General features: G+C 45.4%; 1 protein-coding gene across 1 annotated transcript in view; it reads right to left on the bottom strand.

Annotated features, from left to right (window-relative positions):
• ACAD9 (acyl-CoA dehydrogenase family member 9) overlaps window positions 1-19,499 on the bottom strand; it is a 61,492-nt gene extending 41,993 nt beyond the window's left edge. The window contains exons 1-3 of the mRNA XM_006023889.3: window positions 19,039-19,499; window positions 9,703-9,796; window positions 6,305-6,406 (exon numbers count right to left, since the gene is read on the bottom strand). Of these exons, the coding sequence (XP_006023951.2) occupies window positions 6,305-6,406; window positions 9,703-9,796; window positions 19,039-19,473 (631 nt within the window). The 5' untranslated portion in view covers window positions 19,474-19,499. The remainder of the gene's footprint in view (window positions 1-6,304; window positions 6,407-9,702; window positions 9,797-19,038) is intronic.
• Window positions 19,500-22,671: the final 3,172 nt, after the last annotated feature.

Genomic DNA, 22,671 nt, shown 5'->3' with positions numbered 1-22,671 from the left:
CATGCAGTATATTCACAAAGTGAACTTTATATTTTAGCAGTTTTGAAGGAGAAATACCTTAAGCAAAAAACTAATGTTGATGGCTTTTGAAATTATATATGGTTAGCACAGGTACTGGCATCAGATATTTAAGTCTTATCCAAACCACTGATATGCATGCACACCAAGGATCCCCCTGATACAATTCACTGAAGGCAGTAAAAGTGTGAGGATGCTCTTTCATAAACAGATAAAAGCCACCCGCTGTTCCTACAGTGTTACAGAATTCTGGTTCTGCAAATGTAGAGCCACTCAGCAGAGGGAGCATAGTCTAAGAGCTATAGGATAGCGTAACATTCTTATGGTAGCTGACAGAAAAACAAGGACATGAATGGAAACACAAGTCATGAGGGCTCCACTTTATCCAACAGAGAAGGAAGAGGAAAAGAAAGATGCCAGCAAAAGTGATAGAAAACATTTTAGATTCATGTTTTTTAAAAATGTATTGTTAGGAGTTAATATTGAATTTAATATTAAACAAATTGATCAAGAAACTAACATAATGCCAGTATGAACTTAATCTCTATTCTCTGATCTCCCTGTTTATTTCTAAGGAGCTGGAGAAGAATGGTGTGAAGCCCCGTCCAATCGCATGATCATATAATATTTTTCTCTATGTTCTATATTTTTGTGTATAGTAATACTTTACAGTGCCATGTATTGTTACACCAAGACAAAAGAGTCTAGGAAAGTGGCATAGCTGACAATGCATGGTAAAACCATGCTATGAACTCTATTTACTCAAATCCACAATGAGGTTTTCTTCCTCCATTCAACATGTGGGAAAGAGACTAGTTTTGGATTCGAGTACCAGCCCAGGGCAAACAGCAGCTCTGGTCTGGGCCTGGGGCCATAACTGGAGCTGCTGCCTACTCCAGAGTCATCAGCAATCTCTTGATTTGAGCACAATCTCTACCATAGCTCATTGATAGGTCTTGAGGTGCCTTAAGAGTCCAATCCTTGAAACACAGATCCATCTGCTGAAGTTTTGGGTCTTTCTGCAGGGGAAAGTAAGCTGCAAGCTGGGATTCCTCTCCTTTTACTTCCTCCACTCTCTTCTCTGTTTCAAGGGCAAGACACTATCTCAAAAAGGGCTGCCTCTCGGATGAGGTTACAGAGCCACTGGAGTCAGTTAATAGCCAGCTCCTCTCAACTCTTGATGCTATATCCGTTTTCCTGAGGCATGCCTTCAATGTGTCCTAGGAGTGTTTTCTCTGGTCACAAGATCTCAGGCTGTTACCAAACTGGGAACACAGCAGTTGTTCTGGGAGTTGAGAGTCAGGCATCCATACACAATGTCCAGTCCAGTGAAGTTGGTGGTTGAGAATCATTAACTCAATGCTGGTAACTTTGACCTGATGCCTTGCTTGGCAGTTAGTTCCACAAGCCCTCTGACTTGGCAGCATCTGTGGGCCAGGGTGAAGCAAGAGCAATATGCAGTAACAGATCTATCACACTGCTCAAGGCCTAGTCCGAACCAGAGTTTTATACTAGAATTTCTGCTGACACTAACAGTGACTTGCTCAAAACAGTGTTAATGCCCATCAAACCTCAAACTCTCATAGCTGGATGTCCATCAAACCTCAAGCTCTCATAGCTGGATCCACCATAAAACTCCAGCAAGTCTGAGTTATACAAACTGATCCAGTCACAGATATCTGGTCTACACTAAGGACCCTGGCAGAAGCTAAATTTAGAATGTGACTAACCAGTTAATCGTGTCTAAAGTAGGAACTCGTATAGTACACACATGTATGAACACACATTCATGCAATTAATGGGAATAAGCCTAAGGGTTCAATTGGTGCCTAAACTACTTCATGCAAGACACTGGGGAGGAATTCTCATAAAACTCTACTATGACTAGGCCATGATGAACTTTCTCGGAAGTATAAAAGTAGTGTAAAAGGAAGTAAAGGAAAGAAGTAAAAGGAAAGTAGTGTCTCAGTTTCTGCACTTTTTGTGGGCCAAATTATCTGCTGCTCCAAAACCAGATTTCAACAGAATTATGCCAGCAGGAAAATTTCATCCCAATATTCTCTTGTTTTTCATTTGAAGCATGAAAGATAAGTGTCAAAGAGATGCTGCTCATTGATGGCAGATTCCAAGTATTTTTATCATTAGTACAAAATGGCCTCTCAAAATATTCCATCCTGCTAGTTGAATAGATTTTTCTTTTCAATAAACCTATAAAATCTAATTTTATTTTGTTCCTTTCTCCATGTTAACACACTGTATTCTAACATGGCATCATTACAAACCATAACAAAATAAAATATGGAAAGGATGATGCACTGAAATGCATATTCTTTCAGAGCTTTCAAAACCAATTCTAGTTGTTTTAATTGATGAAAAACACAGCAAAAAATGTTTTTAATGAAGTTCATGAGCTATGGTACAGTGAAAAAAGTAGCTCACTCAAAGTCAGTTTCTTCCTGTCTTCTGATATTCTCTTCCCTGCTAACACAACTGATATTTTAAAGCTGTTTAAACACATGAACACAGAAATATAAAATTGCTAAAGTAATACTAGTAGGATGGATGCTGTCAGATTAATCTCTATTTCTTGGATAGTGTATTACTGGTAATTTTTTCCTAAGTAAAAAGTTAACCTTCAGTATGCAGAATCATATTAAATTAGGGTTGGAAGGGACTTCAGGGGGTCATCTAGTCCAGCCCCCTGTTCAAAGCAGGACCATCCTCAACTAGATCGTTCCAGTTAGGGCTTTATTGAGCCAGGCCTTAAAAGCCTCCAAGGATGGAGATTCCACCACCTCTCTATGTAATCCATTCCAATCCTTCACCACCCTCCTAGTGAGAAAGTTTTTCCTAATATCCAAGCTAAACCTCCCGTGCTGCACCTTGAGACCATTGCTGCTTGTTCTGTCATCTCTCTTGTATGCAGTGACTTTTGTTTGCATACTAACTTGCAGGAGCTGAATGATCCACCTCATACAACATGCTGACAATCAAACCTGCTTCATAAATGAAAAATCACAGACAAACAGAAAAAAATATGAGATTTCAATAAAACCCACTGGTTTTCAAACTCAAGAACTGCCACTGTGAGAGCATTTCAGCAAATTCACCCTGAAATGAATAAAAACCTAATGGGGACACCTGCTTGATCAGTGGAACGCTTGCCATCCCATCCCATCCTTAGGCCCCATTCTCAACTTGCTCCTCTGCACCTGTTTCAGGCAACTCTCTTCCTCCAACAGACAATAGCTCCCTCTCCTGATTTACCTCTGGTGGACAATAGCTTCCTCTCCTGAACTACCTCTGGTGGGTCCAGCTTCTTTCTGGGTGCTTCTACATGTTTATTAATATGCCATAATTATGGCACATTAAATTTTGTACCTGTGGGCATTTATGCACATACATTTTCATGCCCGGATGCACCAGAATTCACTTGTGTTTTTTTAGAGGGCATTTTTACACATGCAAGCATTTTTAAAGGGCATTTTTACATATTAGAAGGCATTTTTACACGTGCAAGTGTTGCAGCAGTGTGCTTTTGAACTAAAACACTTTGTAAAAATGCCCTCTAATAACAGGTATTAAATGCACTGTAAATCAGCGCTACTGTGCATTAGTGTAGATGAACTCTTTTTAGGTGGCACTTAATGCCCATTGGACTAATCTATTGTGCATTAGAACATTAGCAGAGTTTTTACCAGCCATGCTAATGAGCAGTAGAATTAGTCCCAACAGGCATTCAGCACCTTCTGTAGATGAGCCCTCCAGGTGCCAGTTCAAGTTCAGTCTTCTGCTCAAAACACCTCTCCTTGCCTTGGGTAATTAAACCCCAGATAAGAACACTCCTACCCTTGCCTACATGCTCTCTTTCTAGGACAGTGTCCCAGACTATGGTGGAGCTCTCTTCCTTATCCCATTCTATCCCTAGATATCAACTCTTCCTAATTTTAATTGTGCTTCAGGGATCCTTTCTTATCCCCTACCCAGCTTCATATTTGTTTCTCACCACCACTTAATACTCAACAGAGAGAAAGAAACAGCGAAAGCTTACTTCTCTGCCTGTCCAATGTACCTTTTGGAAACTCTTTTGGAGTAGCAGCCTCTATTGCAGCAGCTGGAACTGCAGTCCAAAGCCAATAACTGTGCCTCCTACCTACAGTCTCTGGTGGCCACAGGATTAGCTCTACTGCAGGCAGAAATCTAGAGCTAACAGGAATATCTCAGGAGGGGAAAAGTTTAATACTATAAAATCACAACACTTGTGAAAACTCAGAGTTGACAACACTGCGGATGTGTTCAGGGGCGGCCTGCTGCAAAAACGAATGAACATGACAAAACTGCCATTTACTATAGTTTGTATTATACCAGAGCTGTTCAACTGGCAGCCCATAAGAAGCTAATGCAGGCTCCTACCCAGTTACTGAAACGACCCCCATTACGCCTGCAGCAGTGGCCAAGGTCTCTGGGGTAGGGCATCACAATGGGAAGTCCAGTGAGCTTCCTGCCCATGAAATAGCTCTAGTGGGGATGCTCACACCAGCTGTTGGGGGGAGGGGGAAGACTCAACCACATGGTGGTAGCAGTAGGGCTGGGGAGTGGGGAACAGTAAAAAGGGGCTTGCACTGATGGCAGGGTAGGGCTTGCATAGCAGGGGCACCAGAAAGTGGCACTACAGCGTGCCACCCCCATGGTATGCAACCAATGCTGTAAGTGGAATATCTGGGGGGTTATGGCAGACCACAAGCCGAGTATGACCAAACAGTGAGCTTTTGTTGCAAAAACAACCAACGCATCCTGGTTGCATTAACAGTGTAATTTGCAAATCAAGGGAAGTGACCCTACTTAGCATGGATGAGGCCTCATCTGGAGTACTATGTCCAGACTTGGGGCCCACACTTTAAAAAAAAGATTTGAAAAGAGGCAACGAACAAAAACTAGTTTAAAACATGGATCCTGATTAGCTTAGGAAAAGAACTGTATGTCTTGATTTCCTACAACAGCAAAGGACCAGACTTGATGATACAGGAGCTGCCGTCCAGTCCTATGCTTGTAGGTAACATTGAGATTTGACCTGAAATGTCCAGATTATTAATATCTGTGTTTATGAAAAAATGCAATGATCCCTTCAGAATTTTTTGGCTGAGGCAAGAGATTCTTTCCAACCTAGTGTCAGGTTATATGTTATACTGATAATACTCTAGTATTCAAGTTATTATACTAAATCCAACTGTTAGAATTTCAGACTAAAGAGTAATTTCATAATTCACGTGTAAAAAAGGTTTTACGCTGTTGTAATTCATATCCAAATAAAATATCAACATACTGACAGTAAGACATGACTTAAGTTATATCCACATTACATAAAAGTGATATAAATACAAAAGCTGTTTCCCATGCCATCAGTCTTCAAATCCTGGGTATGATGAATGCTAAGCCATAGCCCAGAAGCACATTTCTCTCTCTTTTGGATGTGCTCAGGGGATAGGAAGTAGTCTCATCATTACATATCTTAAATGATGCATCACATCCATTAGCCTCAAGGCAGCATCTTTGGATTTATGTCCCTGACTCAAGGCAGATCTTTTATTGATATATTGGACTGTAGTCAATATAGCTGATGATGACCTTTTGGAGATGAAATACCCAGAACTTCTAACATAGAAAAAAAATTATGAGACTAACCTAATACTGAGATTCTGGGGGTGACTTCTGAGGATCTGTCACAACCCTTTAGAAATCTTTCCACACAATCCTGATAAGTTCTAATTTACTCTCATGAAATAATCAGGATCTATTCAATGGAAACTGGTTGCAAAATTCCTTATGCTAAAAATTGTTTGCCCTTACATGAAGATAATTCTAACATTACACTTTGTTTCCCTCCTCCTACTCTTTCACAATAAGCATGAGTTTAATGTTTTCTTCTGAAGAACCTATGTTGTCTACTAAAATATTTCAGTAGCTACCATAGGCAGAAAAATAAAGAGAAAAGCTAGTTTGAAAAAGGAGACCCAAGATCCCCCCCTGCCAGTGGTTGGTAATTATCTATATGTATGCACACCTGGCCATATTGGCCCACACAAATGCTTTTGGGGGGAAATTACCAACTGATAACAGGGGGAGTAGATGGACCACAGAGCTGCCTCATTTTAAGCTTTTTCCCCAAGGACCTGCACCAAAAGACTTGCATCCAGGGGAAGTGATAAATTAGCTCAAGGATGCATACTGTACTAGAATTCTGGACTATGGGATTGTTAGGTTCTATTTTTATTATCTTTTTACTTACCATATTCCTCTGGAATCTGTATGCCAAAAAGCCCCAGGTTCTTCAGTCCCCTTAGCGTTTCTGGTGGGATTTTAGCATCTTGATCAATTTTCTTAGAGTCCACTGAAAATAGATACAGTTTTATAATTTAATGTATGACTGGCTACAGACAGTGTTCCTCCGTGCAGATGTACCTGAATCAGTAGGAAGCATGCTGGCTGCAGCATTCTCATGCCTCCGCCAGCACTGTGGAATCAGCAACAGCAGCAGCACGACCTCTTTCCCCAGTCATGAGAGAATAAAGCTTAAACTAATAAAGCACGACGGTCACACCCTGCTTCCCCCACAAGAAATATTTTCCTGTATTGTGTCAAAGTATTCGCAGCAGAGAACCGGAATAAATTAGAGGTGCACCTATATATCAGCCCATATCGGATTGGCACCAATAAAAGGAAAATTGACATCTTCAGCAAACGGCTTTTTTTGTCTGCTGCAACCAATAATGTCACCAATAAATGCCATGTGCATGCGCACAGACACAGCATGCACGCAGCCAGGAAAGCAGCCCGGCAGCTTGGAGAATAGCATCTTGCTGGTAAGTCTGTGGAGGGGAAGGGCATGGGGGGCATGTGCCCTCCCCAGATTTGTGCAGGGGGTGAGGGCAGGCTGCCTGCTGTGGGCTTGGGGCGGGGGCTGTGCCAGCCTCTTCCCAGCAGGGGGACTAGGTTGGGGCTGTGCTCAGGGCAGGTGGGGGAGGGCCAGGAGGCGGTGCTGGGAGGGGGAGGGCTACAGCAAATTTTGGGGTGGCTATAAAAGTCACCCTGTAGCCCCCCTCCCAGCTTACTCGTACTCCTGTGCCAGGCCCACTCTCTCTCACCACAGAGGCGTCAATCTGTGGCCCCCCTCCCCCCCCATACACCCCCTCTCCCACAGACTTACCAGCTAGACACTGTTCTCCACGCTGCCCAGCTGCATATGGACTATCAGATCGGTATCAGCCAAGATGGCTGGTTAATAAGCGGCCATCAATATCATCCGAAAAAAATCTTTATCAGTGCACCCCTAGAATAAATATATGTTCCAGCCAACTGGCCAAGAATTCAAGCTTCAGCAGAAGCAGATGTGCTTTACCTTTCTAGTTTCTACCAGCTTTTGCCTGATCCTTAATGGCTGTTGAAACCTTGGTCACCTCCCTTGCAGCTGAAGAAGTCTCAACAATCCTTAAATTTGGCCCCATAAGATTAATGGTCACTACCATACAATTTTATACCATCAATCTTAGCTGCAAGGTGGAAGACTCTGACGTTCTGTGTACTAAGGTTACTGCTACAGACAACATAGAAGCAAGTCCTCAGATACATGTCAGAAGAACTGAGATTACTTCTGCTTCTTTGAATATATTACTAAAGAGAGTCAATCCAGAGCACTGTGGTCCACAATGCAAGTCAGATACATTTTATGCTGTGGTTCTTAAAGTAACAATACTGTGAGAAAACTTGACACAGGGGAACCACTATCTCTGGCACTATCCTGCCTGAAAAGTGAAGGTGCTTAAAAGACAGTAAGGAAGAAGGAACTGACTGGAAGTTTCCAATGGCAGTAACTACCTTCCAAACTGTGACACATGAAAAACATGAAGAAGGGAACAATCTTTATATTTTTCTATTATCTCATCATCATGGTCATCACTATTATTATTTCCATGCCAACTGATCATTTAGATGCATGCTACCATGAAACGTTATTCTGCATGATGAAATTCTCTCTCAATTTCACTATGGGGTAAGGTAACATTTTCTAAGAATTTATTCCTGAACTACTCCAAACATTTTATTTCAGGAAACTTTAACTGAGTAGCTGAAGTAAAACTGATCTAGTTACTACCATGCACAGATCCCTACGGTGTACTGAAAGTCAGCAGGAAAAACAAAACAAAACAAAAATTGGATCAATTTTCATTATCCTGTGGCTCAGGGAAGCTATAACCTGAAGCAGAGAGGTTAAAGCCACGTTTCTGAAAAACTTTCTTTAGAAGAAGACTAGCTCCACAGATGCAGATGACACTTGCCTAAAAAAAATGAATTACACAAATGAATTAATTTTACAAGCTCTCCGTGGGACAGAAGGGGGCAACTATGTGCTCTGATGTTTGATTTGAAGGATAATACTAAGTGAGAAAAAAAGTTAACAAAGTAATTCTGACTCCCCTATACAACATTCTTTTTGGCTACAAGGCACATCATATCTGGCATATCTGGAAGTATATGGTTGCCTGATTTGGAAAATTGTTTGTTCCCTTGCTTATTAGAGTGATGCAAACACATCAGCCTGGTGCATGAGAACTGCCAAGCTCCAGAGAAATTCTATTCAGTTGCATCATGCTGCTCTGCCAACCCCTATCAAGTTTCCCAATATTTTGGAAACTCACCAGATTTGCTTTTCCTGCATAGATATTATCCCTGAATATCTGATCAGAAATCACAGAGACCACAAACAAAACTAAACAACTCCCACTGAGCTAGACCATGCAACCTGACTTTTTTAATTCCTCCATGATATATGAGCTTTTGTACTCACTAAAGAGGGGTTTTATTTATTTATTTTAAAAGACAGCTTATTTTGCCCACCTCTGCTGTAAAGCCATAAAAAGTGAATGGAAAATTTGGAGCCAGATGTATGATCTGAAACTGCTTGAATGGCATCCCAGCCTGAATGGCATCAAGAGAGAGACCCAAGTGAGTAATATCTGCAGACCCAGGCACAGCTGGAAGGAGCCAGGCATGAAAACAAAGGGCTAAGTGGAAGTGGGAAATGGCAGTGGAGCTGCCACCAAGGATGGGAGCAGTCGATGGCCTGGGTCACGGTGAGGGAGAGCACAGGCTGGGCAGGGCTGCGTGGGGTACATCTGGTGGCAAGTGCCAGGCAGGAGCTGCACAATGGGAGCTGTGTTGGAGATGTCGCACAGTAGGGGCGACTGGGAGCAGCAGCTCCACGAATGCAGCCAGTCACTGCTGGGCTCATCCTGAAATCCTGGGGTCTCCATAGAGACCATCCAGGACCAGTGCAGGCAGGGCACCTGGCCAGGCAGATGGGATAGAGCCGCTTAGGAAGTTTTGGAGAGCTGCTGCAGACGGAAGAGGGTTCTGACTGCAACAGTTCACCAAAACTCCCTATGTGACCCACAAGCCCAAAAAATTGCTCACCCCTGCTTTACAGCATTCTAATATTTAAAAAAAATACTTTCGGTCACTGATGCACAAGTGAGAGATATAAACACAGATCTCTGGCTGGTGAAGAGAAAACAATGATAGCTGTCAACAAACACAGAAAGAAATCATAAGTTTCTCTGTATTATATTTATAGTAGTATTAGATAATCTCTGTAATTATATTATTTGCATGAGAAAAGAAAAGCTTTACCTTCTTCATGGAAGAATTTTTCTACAGGTCCTACGAATTGGTTGATTTCTTTCAATTCTTCATTGGTAATCTCTGGATAAGGGAAGACTCCCTCCTAAAATAACAGGATTTTTAACAAGATTATGGCTAATTTAACATTAAAGTAGGTTCGAAAAACACACATCTTCTAATAGCTTTCTTCAAAAAAATGGAAATTGTGGATAACTTACTGGAATGACCGTTTAGTGCATCTTTCAGCAAATGAAAAATACCTGTCTATACAGTGCGCTATATTGTTCAGCTGCTGAAACAAACCAGAAGTTGCACCTGAAAATGAGAAACTGGTCTGCAAGAAGAACATGCTGAAACTCATATTACAAGAAATACTAAGATAAACACTTAGTATACCAAAAGGCAGCCAGAAGTTCCTATGCTCCCCATCCACACATCAAGCTCTATACAGTCCATGATTCCTCTGTCATGACCATACCATTTTATCATCCTTTCACCAACCAGTGAAGTTAGCAAACTTTCTGCTTATGGCAGTTATTTGGCCCACATAACAGACAGTCAAGGCATATGTTTACCAGTTATTAATTTACTGTCAGTTGCTAAGGTTAAATGTGATGTGTAGTTTGGCAAGGCTGTGCTACAGGTGTTATCTCATTTACAGCTTGTCTACCTGAACAGATTTCCCTGAAAGGATGAAGCATCAAAGCAAAGGTTTCAAAGGGACAGCTTCAAGGCAAAGGAATCCAAACTCCAACATATACACTGAGCATAGTAAGTGTACATCCCACAGTTCTTTAAGCTGCTGTGGCATCCTGTGCACTGTGGGACTGCTGCCATGAACCATACTGGGATCTGTACCAGTAGATTTGCTTGATATATCTTTTAAAAATGTATTTGGCTAATAATTAAATAAGTTTATGCTCTGAGAAACTCTCTCTCATTTGGAATTTGTCCATCCTGATAATTTAACTGAAAGGCTTGTTTAAGGTCACTGAAGATTATTAGTCTCCCGTTTAAAACTTTAAAGGACATACTAAAGATAACAGCAAAAAAATCCAGTCGGTACAGAATTCAGTTGGTTGTTTACTACTACCATCTCTACCCGATTCAAGACAGCGCCCCAATAACTAGATTCTAGAAATGGAAAATTTAAAATCTTATAATTGTCTATGCTGCCATCTAATTTTTGGAGGGTCATTTTAAATTCGTTCCCCTGCACCTCCACAGCGGGGCAAGCAGCAGCAGGGGAGCAGGAGGCAGGGAAGTCAAGTGGCCTGCCCCCTGTCCCTTGTTGTCTGTCCTCTGCCCCCCCACCCACACAGTGCCGCCACACCCCACACCTGGGCCCATGGTGCCTTTCACCCACCCCCTCCCCCTTTGCACCCCTTCCACCTGCCCTCCTGCTTGACCCTATCCTACAACATGCCCCTCATGCAGTGCCTGCACTCCCAGGGACCTGCCCCACCCACCACTTGCCTGCCCTTTTCCAACCCCGCTCTCCCTTCCCCTTGCTGCTTTGGCTCCTGCTGGGGCTTTGCTGAGGCCCAGAGCAGGGAACACAAAACATGTGCTGTCTCCAGCCCCTACCCAGCCCAGCCACGCAGCAGCTATAATGGCAACAGGTTCAGCCACTCTGTGGCTGGACGCAGCACGTTCTCCAAGTTCCCTGGTCGCAACCCAAGCAACGCCCCAGCAGGAGCTGGAGTTGCGGGGGTGGTGGTGGGGTGTAAGGGGCAGTGGAAAGCAAAGGCCAGAGGGCATTGGGAGTGGGGGTGGGGACCAAAAGCAGCTATAGCTCCAACTCTTGACTCTGGGCTCAGGGTCAGAGTTGTTATGCCCCTTGACTCAAATCTAAGACAAGAGGCTTGTCCACCCATGTCAAATGGTGGACCCCCCCACACCCCGCATCTTCAAGTAAATACAGTGTTTTTTAAATAAAATTTATTTAATTTATTTTCTGGAGCCTGATTTTTAAATGTTTAAAGGGAAGATATTGTGCTTTATAACATTATGCAGTTAGCACAGTTGCATTGTATATCTTTAAATTAAAAAGTTGCTTAGACACCTCTCAAACAAAGCAGTAATGCCTGCTAGATGCAATAAAGTTGGTGTGTTGATGCAATGCTACTTTGAAAAAGAGCTTGCTGCTGTATGGAGTGTTTTCTGAATACATGGTAGGGAAGAAAGTCACAAAGGGAAACACTGCCAGTAAGCAGCTGTTGTTGTAACGGGCACTGACTAATAATACTAACTGATAGAGCTCTTTCATATTCAGGCTGGTAACTGTTTTTACAACTGTTTTTTAATCTGTTGTGTCAAGATTTATTTACCCAACCTCTCTCAGAGGGGCCAGCACAGGAGAGCAGCAAGCTGGGTCCAGGGGTCTGCCTTTTGGTGAGAAACGGGCAGTTCTTACTAGGATGATATTCCAAGAACTATTCTGAGGAATTTAATTTTTCACAATGGCTGTGATGCACACTGCCTCCTGTGTTTCACTGTGTAGAAAGAAACACAGGAGGAGGTCAGGATTCAGTCCTTTACTGCTTAAAGAAAAAGGCAAGAAGAGACTATAGACCAGTGGTGACCAACCTTTTTAGCAGACATGCCACAAATAAGCCCCTTATCATTCCAAGTGCCACTTTGATCTACGGCTGTTTTCTGTTTCCTGTATGATCTGCTGCTGTGCTGCCTGCCCTGACACTTGTGAGCCAACCCTGCTATAGACAAGCCTCAGTGTTCTCCACAAAAGCACCCATAACAAGAGGAGGGCTTTACATTAGGTTTGCCAGGGGACAGACACCAAAGACCTGAGATAAGAGGGTGACCTGGAGGAAGCACAAGCAGGAGGGGGAAACAGGGGAGGCACTCTCATTGTTCCTGAGAAAGTAGGGCAATTGGCTAGTTACCTCAGATGTCTGTGCTTAAATTCATGGAGCCTGAGAAACAAGCAGGAAGAACTGGAAGTCCTCACCCAGTAACAAAACTATGATGTGATTGGAATAACAGAGACTTGGTGGGATAACTCACATGACTTGAGCACTGTCATGGATGGGTATAAATTGTTCAGGAAGGACAGGCAGGGGGGAAAAGGAGGAGGGGTTGCTCTTTATGTAAAATAGCTGTATGACAGTTCAGAGTTTCAGTATAAAACGGGAAAGAGCCCTGTTCAAAGTCTCTGGTTTAGGGTCAGAGTGAAGAGCAAGAAAGGGTAATGTTGTGGTGGTTGTCTGCTATAGACCACCAGGCCAGGAAGATGAGAAGGGTGAGGCTTTCTTCAAACAGCTAACAGAAGTTTTCTGATCACAGGCCCTGGTTCTCATGGAGGACATCAAATCACCCTGACATCCGCTGGAGGGCACTACAGCAGTGAACAAACAATCAGGGAAGTTTTGGAGGGTGGTGGGGACAGCTTCCTGATGTAAGCATTGGAGAAGCAAGCTAGGGGTCATGTTCTTCTTGACCTGCTGCTCACAAACAGGGAAAAATTGGTGGGGAATGTAGAAGTGGGTGCCAGCATAGGCAGCAGCAACCACAAGATGACTGAGTTCAGGATCGTGAGGAAAGGAAAGAAGGAGAGCAGCAGAGTACAGACCCTAAACTTCAGAAAAGCAGACTTGGACTCACTCAGGGAACTGAGGGGCAGGATCCCATGGGTGGGGAGTCCAGGGCAGCTGGTTGTACAGTAAAGAAACCTTACTTGAGGCCTAGGAACAAACCATCTCAAGACATAGGAAGGCTAGTATGTATGGCAGAAGACCACCTTGGCTTAGCAGGGAACTCAGTGAGGTAAAACAAAACAGAAGCTTACAAGTGGAAACTTGGACAGATGACCAGGGATAAGTATAATATTACTCAGACATGCAGGGATGAAATCAGGAAGGTCAAAGCACAACCAGAATTGCAGCTAGCAAGGACTGTAAAGGGTAACAAGTAGGGTTTTTCTACAAGTACATTACCAACAAGAGAAAGATGAGGGAAAGTATGCATCCCTTACTTAATGAGGGAGGCAGATGATGTAGAAAAGCCTGAAGTACTCAATGCCTTTTTCACCTCAGTCTTCACAGACAAGGTCAGCTGCCAGAATACTGCACTTGGAGGCAAAGTTTGAGGAGGAGGTGAGGAGCCAGTAGTTGTGAAAAAAGAATGAGTAGGGACTGTTCAGAAAAGCTGGACATGTACAAGTCTACAGGGCCAGATGCAATGCACCCAATGATACTAAGGGAGTTGGCTGATGTTACTGCAGAGACGCTGACCATTATCTTTGAAAATTTGTGGTAATTAGGAGATCCTGGATGATTGGAAAAAGAGCAAATTAGTGCCCATATTTAAGAAAGGGAAGGAGGAGGATCCAGGGAACTACAGACTAGTCAGCCTCACCACAGTCCCTGGAAAAATCATGGAGCAGGTCCTCAAGGAATACATTTCTAAGAACTTGGAAGAGAAGAAGGTGATTAGCAGGGATCTGGGTTTCCATTTCCCATGGAAAATTGGGAAAAACACAGGGAAAAACATGGATTTTTCATTTTAACAGAGAAACACATGATTTTCCACTTTTGCAAAGAGTTCCAGCCTGCAAGGGGCTGCGTGAAGCGGAAGGAGGGCGGTCATACAGGAGGCACCGTATCACAGCAGCCTGGGGCTTGAAGTGGCAAGGAGCTTCCCCATCCCACCCCACTCTGCCATGCCATGTTGGGTCTCGCCTGCTAGGCCGCAGAGGCCCCAGGGGAGGGCATTAACATCTAGCCCGCATCCGCCCCCCAACCCTCATGGGCTCTGCTTCAGCTGTGCTGCCTGAGGGGGAGGGGGAGCTGGGCGCCACTGTGCTCTGTCACAACAGCTGCCACCTCCCACAGGCAGCAACCAGGGTTTGGGCCCTGCTGCGGGGGTGAGCAGGGGGCTGCAGACCTGGGTCCCTGGCCCCACAGCTGCAGCAGCTGGGGCCCCTCTGGCAGGGCTAGAGGGGGCTGTAGGTAGGGAATGAGAGGCACTAGCAGGGCCATGACACTTTGGTTGGGGAGTAAGGGGCATTGGCAGGGCCCCAGGGGCTGTGGATGGGGAGTGATGGGCCTGGACCTGTGTCCTCATGATCTATAGGGGCAGGGGGAAACTCTGATTTTCCATGATAAAAAACTGAAAATCAAATACCAAAATATAAAGGTACTTAGAATATATTTTATTAGCGATTGAGGCACACGTAGGCTGACAAATTGCTTTAAAATTGTAAATATATAAATAAAACATTGTGTTCTTATATTATTAGTGTTTTTTCATTTTAATCATGAATTTGGGGTTTTTAAAAATCAGAGAATTTGAGAGTTTTTAAACAGAGAATACCAGGCTCTCTGGTGATTAGGAACAGCCAGCATGGATTTACCAAGGGCAAGTGATTCCTAACCAACATGATTACCTTCTATGATTAGATGACTGGCTCTGTGGATGTGGGAACAACAGTGGATGTGATAAACCCTGGCTTTAACAAGGCTTTTGATATGGTCTCCCACATTTTCACAAGCAAGCTAAAGTATGTCCTGGATGAATGGACTGTAAGGTGGATAGAAAACTAGCTGGAACATCAGGCTCAAAAACTACTAATCAATGGCTTGATGTCCAGTAGGCAGCCAGTATCAAGTGGAGTGCCCCAGAGGTTGGTTCTGGGGCAGTTTTGTTCAATATTTTCCTCAGTGACTTAGAAGATAGGATGGAGTGCACCCTCAACAAGTTTGCAGATAACAGCAAGCTGGGGAGAGTAGTAGATATGCTGGAGGGAAGGGCTAGGATTCAGAGACCTAGACAAATTGGAGGATGGAACCAAAAGAAACCTCATAAGGTTCAATAAGGACAAGTGCCAAGTCCTGCACTTAGGACAGAAGACTCCTATGCACTGGTACAGGTTTCTCTATAGAAAGTGACCCAAGGGTTACAGTGGACAATAAGCTGAATATGAGCCAAGTGTGCCCTTGTTGCCTTGAAGGCAAAGAAAGAGCATATTGGGCTGCATTAGTAGGAGTGTTGCTATCAGATCAAGGGAAGTGATTATTCCCCTCTGTTCAGCACTGGTGATGCTGTATTTGGAGTACTGTGTCCAGTTTTGGGCCCACCACTACAGAAAAGATGCGGACAAGTTAGAGAGAGTCCAGTGGAGGGCAGCAAAAATGGTTAAGGGGCTGGGGGAACCTCACGTATAAGGGGAGGCCGAGGGAACTGGGCTTATTTAGTCTGTACAAAAGAAGACTGAGGGGGGAGTTAATTTCAGCCTTCAACTATTTGAAGGGTAGTTCCACAGAGGATGGAGCAAAATTGTTCTCAGTGGTGTGATAGACGAAAAGGAGCAATGGTTTCAAGTTGCAGCAAGCGAAGTTTAGTTTCAATAGTAGGAAAAACTTTTTTGTTAGGAGGGTAGTAAAACACTGGAACAAGTTACCTAGAGAGGTGGTGGAACCTCTATCCTTGGAGGTTTTTAAGATCAGGGTAGACAAAGCTTTGGCTGAGATAACATAGCTGGGAATGGTTCTGCCTTGAGCAGAGGGTTGAACTAAATGACTTCCTGAGGTCCCTTCCAACACTTATTTTCTATTATGGTAACAAGCAATGGACACTGCCCTAGTAGCTTAGTGCAGCAGTGTCCAACTCATCTAGCTCCTCAGGTCAGATGAGTAGCGTGAGGTCAATCTGAAGGCTGGATCCAGAGCACAGAGCTGTCATCTGGCCTGAACGGTTTGAATTTGGTAACAGCAGTGTTAATTGCTGTGATTCCCAGAACCATGGCACTTGCTAACCCTCCTTCTTCCAAGTTTCCACCCCAACAGGCAGTCCCGCAGTTCTGTGCTCTGGATCCAGTCTACAAGGCTTCCCATATGTCTGGAGATTTGACAGCAGGAAGAATGGCAGAAGCATTAATTGTTGCATCTTTGGAAGTCAGGACAACTAACTACTGCTTGCAAGGCCACCATATTTCTGGACCCATGGCAGAGGCCCACAAGCTGTAGAACATGGCTCCACGGCCCGAATCCAGACCATGGACCATAGGTTCGTCACCTCTGGCTTAGTGCAACAAGATGGAGACAACTGAAGAGTATCTTATATTTTTATTAAATGAATAGAAACCACAAGCTATGTTTCTTAATGATTTAAACTCACAGAAAGTGAAATAACTAATACTTTTTCTTTGTCAAATTAACTGATAGCACAGAACCTTTAGTCTGCAAATCAAAATATAATCCTAAAGACTTAAGTTTCAAAATGATATCAGGTTGTATGCAAATAGTCACACTGATTTTCTTTTTCAGACTGGAGAGCATTCACGGCATGGTTTACCACTCAAGTGAGCAGTCTCAGGTTCCAGAGATATTACATTCTAAAAGACAGGGGCACAAAACATAGAAGATACTGGCTATTCCAGAAAATGGAACAACTTAGTTTTTCCTTGGTCTGAGTAGGGACACAACTCACTCCAGGTAATGTCCCCTGGCCTAGCTTGTCTTAAAGGGGGACTTGAGAAAGGGAAATTGCTTGGCAGATTGAGATGGGGAATGTTCCCCATAAAAGGAAAGCATGCAAAGGCAGGCAGAGAGAGGAGTGGGAGGGAATGATTAGTGCAGTAATACTGAAGTGAAAGAACCAAGAAGGGGCACTGAAAGAAACCAAGCAATAGATATAAATTGGGATGGAAGACCATGGTGCTTTTCTGGCTAGAGAATTTGCGGGTGAAATCAGAAAGGAAAAAGACAAACATATTAGGCAGAGTTTTACTAGTTTAGATGTGCATGTTCATCTGGACACATCCCATGAGGACATGTGGTTTACAGCTCTGCAGACCACGTGCACCACATATTTGCTGTGTTGCTAATTTGCACTGGGAGTTGACACCAAGAGTGTCAAAATTCCCGTGTCAAAAAAATAAAAGAGGCACCAGAAAAAAGTGGGGCAGCGTACACATGGCAGCAGCATGCACCACTAGAAATCAGAGCCTGGCCAGTCACAGCCACACTCTAGCTACCAGCCAGGCTCTGCATGCCTGAATTGCTGCCACTGGAGCCCCGAGAGGCCCCCAGAACCTTGGGTAAGGCTGCTGGGGCTAGCCCAGATGCTGGCCCCTGCCTCCCCTACCCCACCTGGGGCAATTTGTTGCAGGCCAGAGCATGTGTGCCGGGGCGGTCCCCAGTAGTGGCACAAATGCATGCCGCTGCTAGTTGTCCCGGGCAATGAATGTTTCTCGCTCGTAAGGACATACCTATGAGGAGCAATGAGCAAGTAAATGAGATAAAAGAACTTGTAATAGTCAAGAGAAGGGGAATAAAACTAGAATAACTTAATATTAAACTAAACATAACACAAAACCTCCCCCAAAGCCCCTCTTGCTGTGTAGGTCAGAAAACAAGAGTAGTGTTTCCCCAGTTCACCCCACCCTATTGCTATCCTGACCAGACCGGCCTGTTCTCAGATCTTGCCATGCGTTTTCCAACTGATCTCAGGGTCTGACTCCTATTTCTTCAAACTCCTGGAAAAAAAGCCCTGGAATTCAACTTAGCCTCATACCCAAGCCCCAAGGCAGTAAATATTCTACCCTTCACTGACATGAGACACAGCCCTGCCCTTGGGCAGCCCCTTAGCCTGAAGTCAAGTAAAAGGTAGAGCAGATTTGCCATTTTAGACTGATCAAAGAGATACAGATGAATGTACCTATATCTCTGCATCTCTGGCCCTGCTGGCATAAGCCTTTTGATGCGCTTAGAGGATCATGTACTTGGGCCCATCAAGGAAGAACTATATGCCTGCCTTAGTAAGGAGTTCACTGAGGACATGAACTGATTTCAGGGGCCCACTAAAGAGAAAACAAGGTTAGGTGTGAGTTTGTAGGTTTAAAATTAATGCACCAAAGGGGGACACTGAGCAGAGTGCACCGGACAGCACCCATGGCCCTCTAACACACCCGAGGAGCCAGTGGACACTTCCCAGGAAAACTGCCCAGAGGCGTGAGTGGAGGAGTGCCAGGAAAGCAGCCCCCACCCACCCAGCTCCTCTGGCCTGGCCAGAGCCGCCTTCCCTGCCAGCAGATGAGCAGCCAGGCCAGAGGCAGGAGGTGGCGGACCCAGAGGACAGCAAGTGGGGCAGGAGAGTGGGCAAGGAAGGCTGTGCTATAGAGGGACCCGGCCAGGGCAACTCCTATGCAGGCAGGCAGGCACAGGACACGGGGAGACTGCAGCTTTCGCGGGCTGAAGCTCCCCTCGCCGGCGCCAGGCAAGTGTCCCCGCTGCCCACCGGCCGCACGGACTTCCCGGCTTTCTCGCGCCCGGGGCCCTTCCCTTTGGCCGCAGGACCCGCCCGAGGATCCCAGCGCGGCCTCACCTTGAGCGGTGTCCCCAGGAAGAAGTCCCGGGCGCCGCGGCGGCGGGGGGCCGCGGTGCGCAGCTGCCGGACCCCGGCGGGGAGTGCGGTGCGCGCCGCCTGCAGCAAGTGTCGGCTCATGCTGTGACAGAGCGCTGTGACCGGTTGACGCGGGCTGATGACGCCATCGATCCGCGCCGAGACATGTGATGACTGCGCCGCGTGGGGGAGGGGCGGCAGCTCCCGGGCTGCAGGAAGGCTGAAAACCGCCGGCTGCTTCCGGTGGCCGCAAGCCGGTATTAACCACCCGTGCTGCTGCCCTGCGGGGCCTGTTCGAGCGCTGACGCTTACGTGCCAGTAGCAAGTGCGGTTGGCAGTAAAAACCTGGTGGGCGGCCCGTGACGCACGAGCAGGGCGGGGCCGGGCCTTACCCAGCGTGTCCGGCCCTGGGCGCATGGTCTTGACTTGTCTTAACCACCCCTTGGTCACAGGCACGTTTGTCAGCGTCCAGCGGCGCTGACGGTCTGGAAGGGGAAGGTTAGGGGAACCCGGCTTTCTTCATAAACCTTGGGGGTTATGCCCCTTCTTAAATCAAAATGACTTAAGTCATTCGTGTGGATATTACTAGTATCACTAGTCCTCTGGTATCAATGCTTGGTTATACTGTCATTCTTCCAGGAGCGGTGGGGCTGGTTCGTTGACTGCTCTGCCACATAATAATTTACAACTGCAGAGTGGTTTCTTCAAACAGGCTTTTTGCTGCCTTGCATCAGGGTTGCATAGCTAGCAGCTGGAAATCCTTACGTCCACCTTCTACCCCGTTACTCTGAGTAGTGCAGATCGTCTGCGTTCTCAATGCTGTAAGCAAAACAGCCTCTCTGCTGCCAATTTCCTCAAACATTTACTTAAGACAGTTTCACATGACCATACCTTTTCAGTTCATGTAGGGGAGCCTTTATGAAAGTGCAAAAAATATCAGTGAAATTGCTGACTGATTATTGTCAGGTCCATTTTGCGACAACCTTGGTAAGAAGAGATGTTCACATGAATACCAAAAGATCTGAGTCTTTTCTTTGCCTTCAGGTGTCACATTAGGTATGAACCAAGCTTTGCCATTCCTGTATCCTGGAGCCCTCTTTGCATGTACTCTGGGTTAAGTTTGGTAAGTTTTCCCTCTGGCTAGGGACACACATTACACACAAACCAGTTTAAGTAATCAGAAACTGGTTTAAACCTGTAACAGAACATAAGTTCAGTGCACATAAACCAGTTTGAAAATGGCTGAAACCAGTTTAAGATAAACCTAGTTGAATGTAGTATCAAACTTAACTGATTTGGGTTAAACCGGTTTATGCGAAGTCTGTCCCTGACCCCTACCTGCTTTAACTTAAACCAGAGTCCCCCAGCATCCCAGATGCTTTGCAACCCTGGGCAGCACTCAGCTCCACAGCAGAGCTGGCCCCACCCCTCTGCTCCCTGGCTGGAGCTCCAGCAGAGACTTAGAGGCACAGCAGGGTCTACCTGGCTTCCCCCTGCCCCAGTGGTGATGCGTATGGGATGCATGGGAGTGTGCACCCCCTGAGAGCATCAGTGCACCCCCTGACCGGCTGTGCTTGCTGCTTACGCCCCCCTGCAAGCGCTGGCCGGGGAGTGGGAGCCCTGTGGCACTCCCAGAAGCAGCCATAGCCACTTCTGGAAGTGACTGCAGCAGTTGGCTGTGGGGGAACCAGTTGGTAGGATCGGCCATGAGGGGACACCTCCCTGGTCGCTGACTGGTTGCTGTGGGGGGGGACATGCCACCTCTGACTCAGGCGGCACCAGTCGCCTATGCCCTGCCCCATCCCGCACCCACCACTCCCTGCTCAAGCAGGGATCCCTCCCCTCCCGTCTCCCACAGCACAGACCATAGCCATCATGTGGTCTGCTAGCTAATGCTGAGAGGTGTCTGTGTAAGGCAGACAGGACAAAGGCAGACAGGACAGTGTCTGCTTATGGCTTTTTGGAGCTAATCAGGTAGCTGTTAATGTCCCTCTATTCCTTTCTTGGAAAAAGTTGTTTAAGAAGAGCTTAAACTGATGAGAGATACTTTTGTTTTGCTGATGGGCTGATAAATGCTGTGCAACTCCCTGCTGTGTAAGTAAATACTGTGTAACTCCCTACTGGCTCCATTGCTAGTCAGAGGAGCAGCAAGGGGGGTGGGGTGCATCCTGCCAGGGTCAGGCTATGCTCCCCCACCCCCCTTCAGCTCAGCACCATGGAAGGGAAGGGAAGACTGTTCTAGCACCCCCAAAATTCTATCCTGAGCCATTGCAGGCATGTGCCGGCATTTCCTCAGTCCAGAAGGGATGTCTGTATGGTTACAAACCGGTTCAACCTAGCCAGGTTAGACTAACCTGCAAAGATTTAATCAATTCAGGCTCAGGCTTTTTGAATGTCTGTCCTTAGCCTCTGAGTACTGTTTAGCAGAGGGATTCTTTTGGCTAGTCCCTTGTCCTCCATCTATCTGTGGTATGCTTGCCATGGCTGATGCTTTGGCTTCATAATACATATCCTAAATATTTCTATCTTTTCCTAGCAAAATATTAACGATTTAACATGAATCATCGACACATGAAGAATGATTAAATTAAAAATGTCGTATTCCACTATATTTTAGAACTTAAGACATAAGGTTAACTAAGAATAATGTTAGTATTTTAATACATTGCATTATTTAGACTGTTAAAAAGTGAGTTTCCTCTGGAATTTAAAACCATGATTTGAAAGAGCTCATTCAGTTTCTTGCCCTCTGATCACATCCCACCCCAGACACTGGTTACAAGAACTGAAGTACTGTGCTCTTGTGAGCTGTGCTCCCAGGGGCAGCCTATTGATGGCTGCTCTTGAACTTTGGTATTTGTGGCTGTAGAAAAGCCATCAGTACTGGGTAAGATTCAGTAGCTCAATAGTTGGGGAAAATCTTCATGGAAAACCATCATCAACCTCTTCCCTTTTCTGCCCAGGGCTTCTCAAGGATGAGCAAAATGGGAAGGAATGGAAGAAAGAGTGGGGTCTGACTATGTTTCCTGCATCGTGTACAGTCGTTCACATTAGAGAAGGCAAAATGCTACTGTTTTGGTTGGGTGTGTTAAAGCTCGGATTGGGCACTTAACTAATTAAGCAATTAAATCAATTCCCATACAAATAGAAGTATATTTAATGGTGGTGGGCCACTCTCAGCAGGGTGTTCAACTACAGCCTGGCGCTACCCCACCTCTGAAGTAATTAATTAGTTAATCAAAGACACAACAACAACGAGGAGAGGTAATAACTAAACTGTATTGAACAGCAATGACAGCCTGTCAGCTGCACTACTCACACACAGAGGGGATGTTGGTCATCCCAGCCCTCACCCACTCACTCACACAACAAACCACTGGGGTTTGGCACAGATTCTGGTGCACTCGCGGACACAGCCCCAGACACACTCTCACCACACAGTCTGTCACTCACAGACTGCCTCCTCAGAATCACTCTCTTGGCTCCACATTGGCCTTTGGCTGCCCCCTTTGGCTGCTGGTCTTTGGTGTAGCTCTCTATGTGTGGGAGTAGTACACCTCCTTAGAGGCCAACATCGGCTCCAGAGAAGAACGACTTGAAATATTCTGGGTCAAA

Source organism: Alligator sinensis, unplaced genomic scaffold, assembly GCF_000455745.1.
Source record: "Alligator sinensis unplaced genomic scaffold, ASM45574v1 scaffold81_3, whole genome shotgun sequence".
Taxonomy (NCBI): domain Eukaryota; kingdom Metazoa; phylum Chordata; order Crocodylia; family Alligatoridae; genus Alligator; species Alligator sinensis.
Note: the sequence above shows the minus strand (reverse complement) of the source record. Positions and strands in the feature narration are given on the sequence as shown.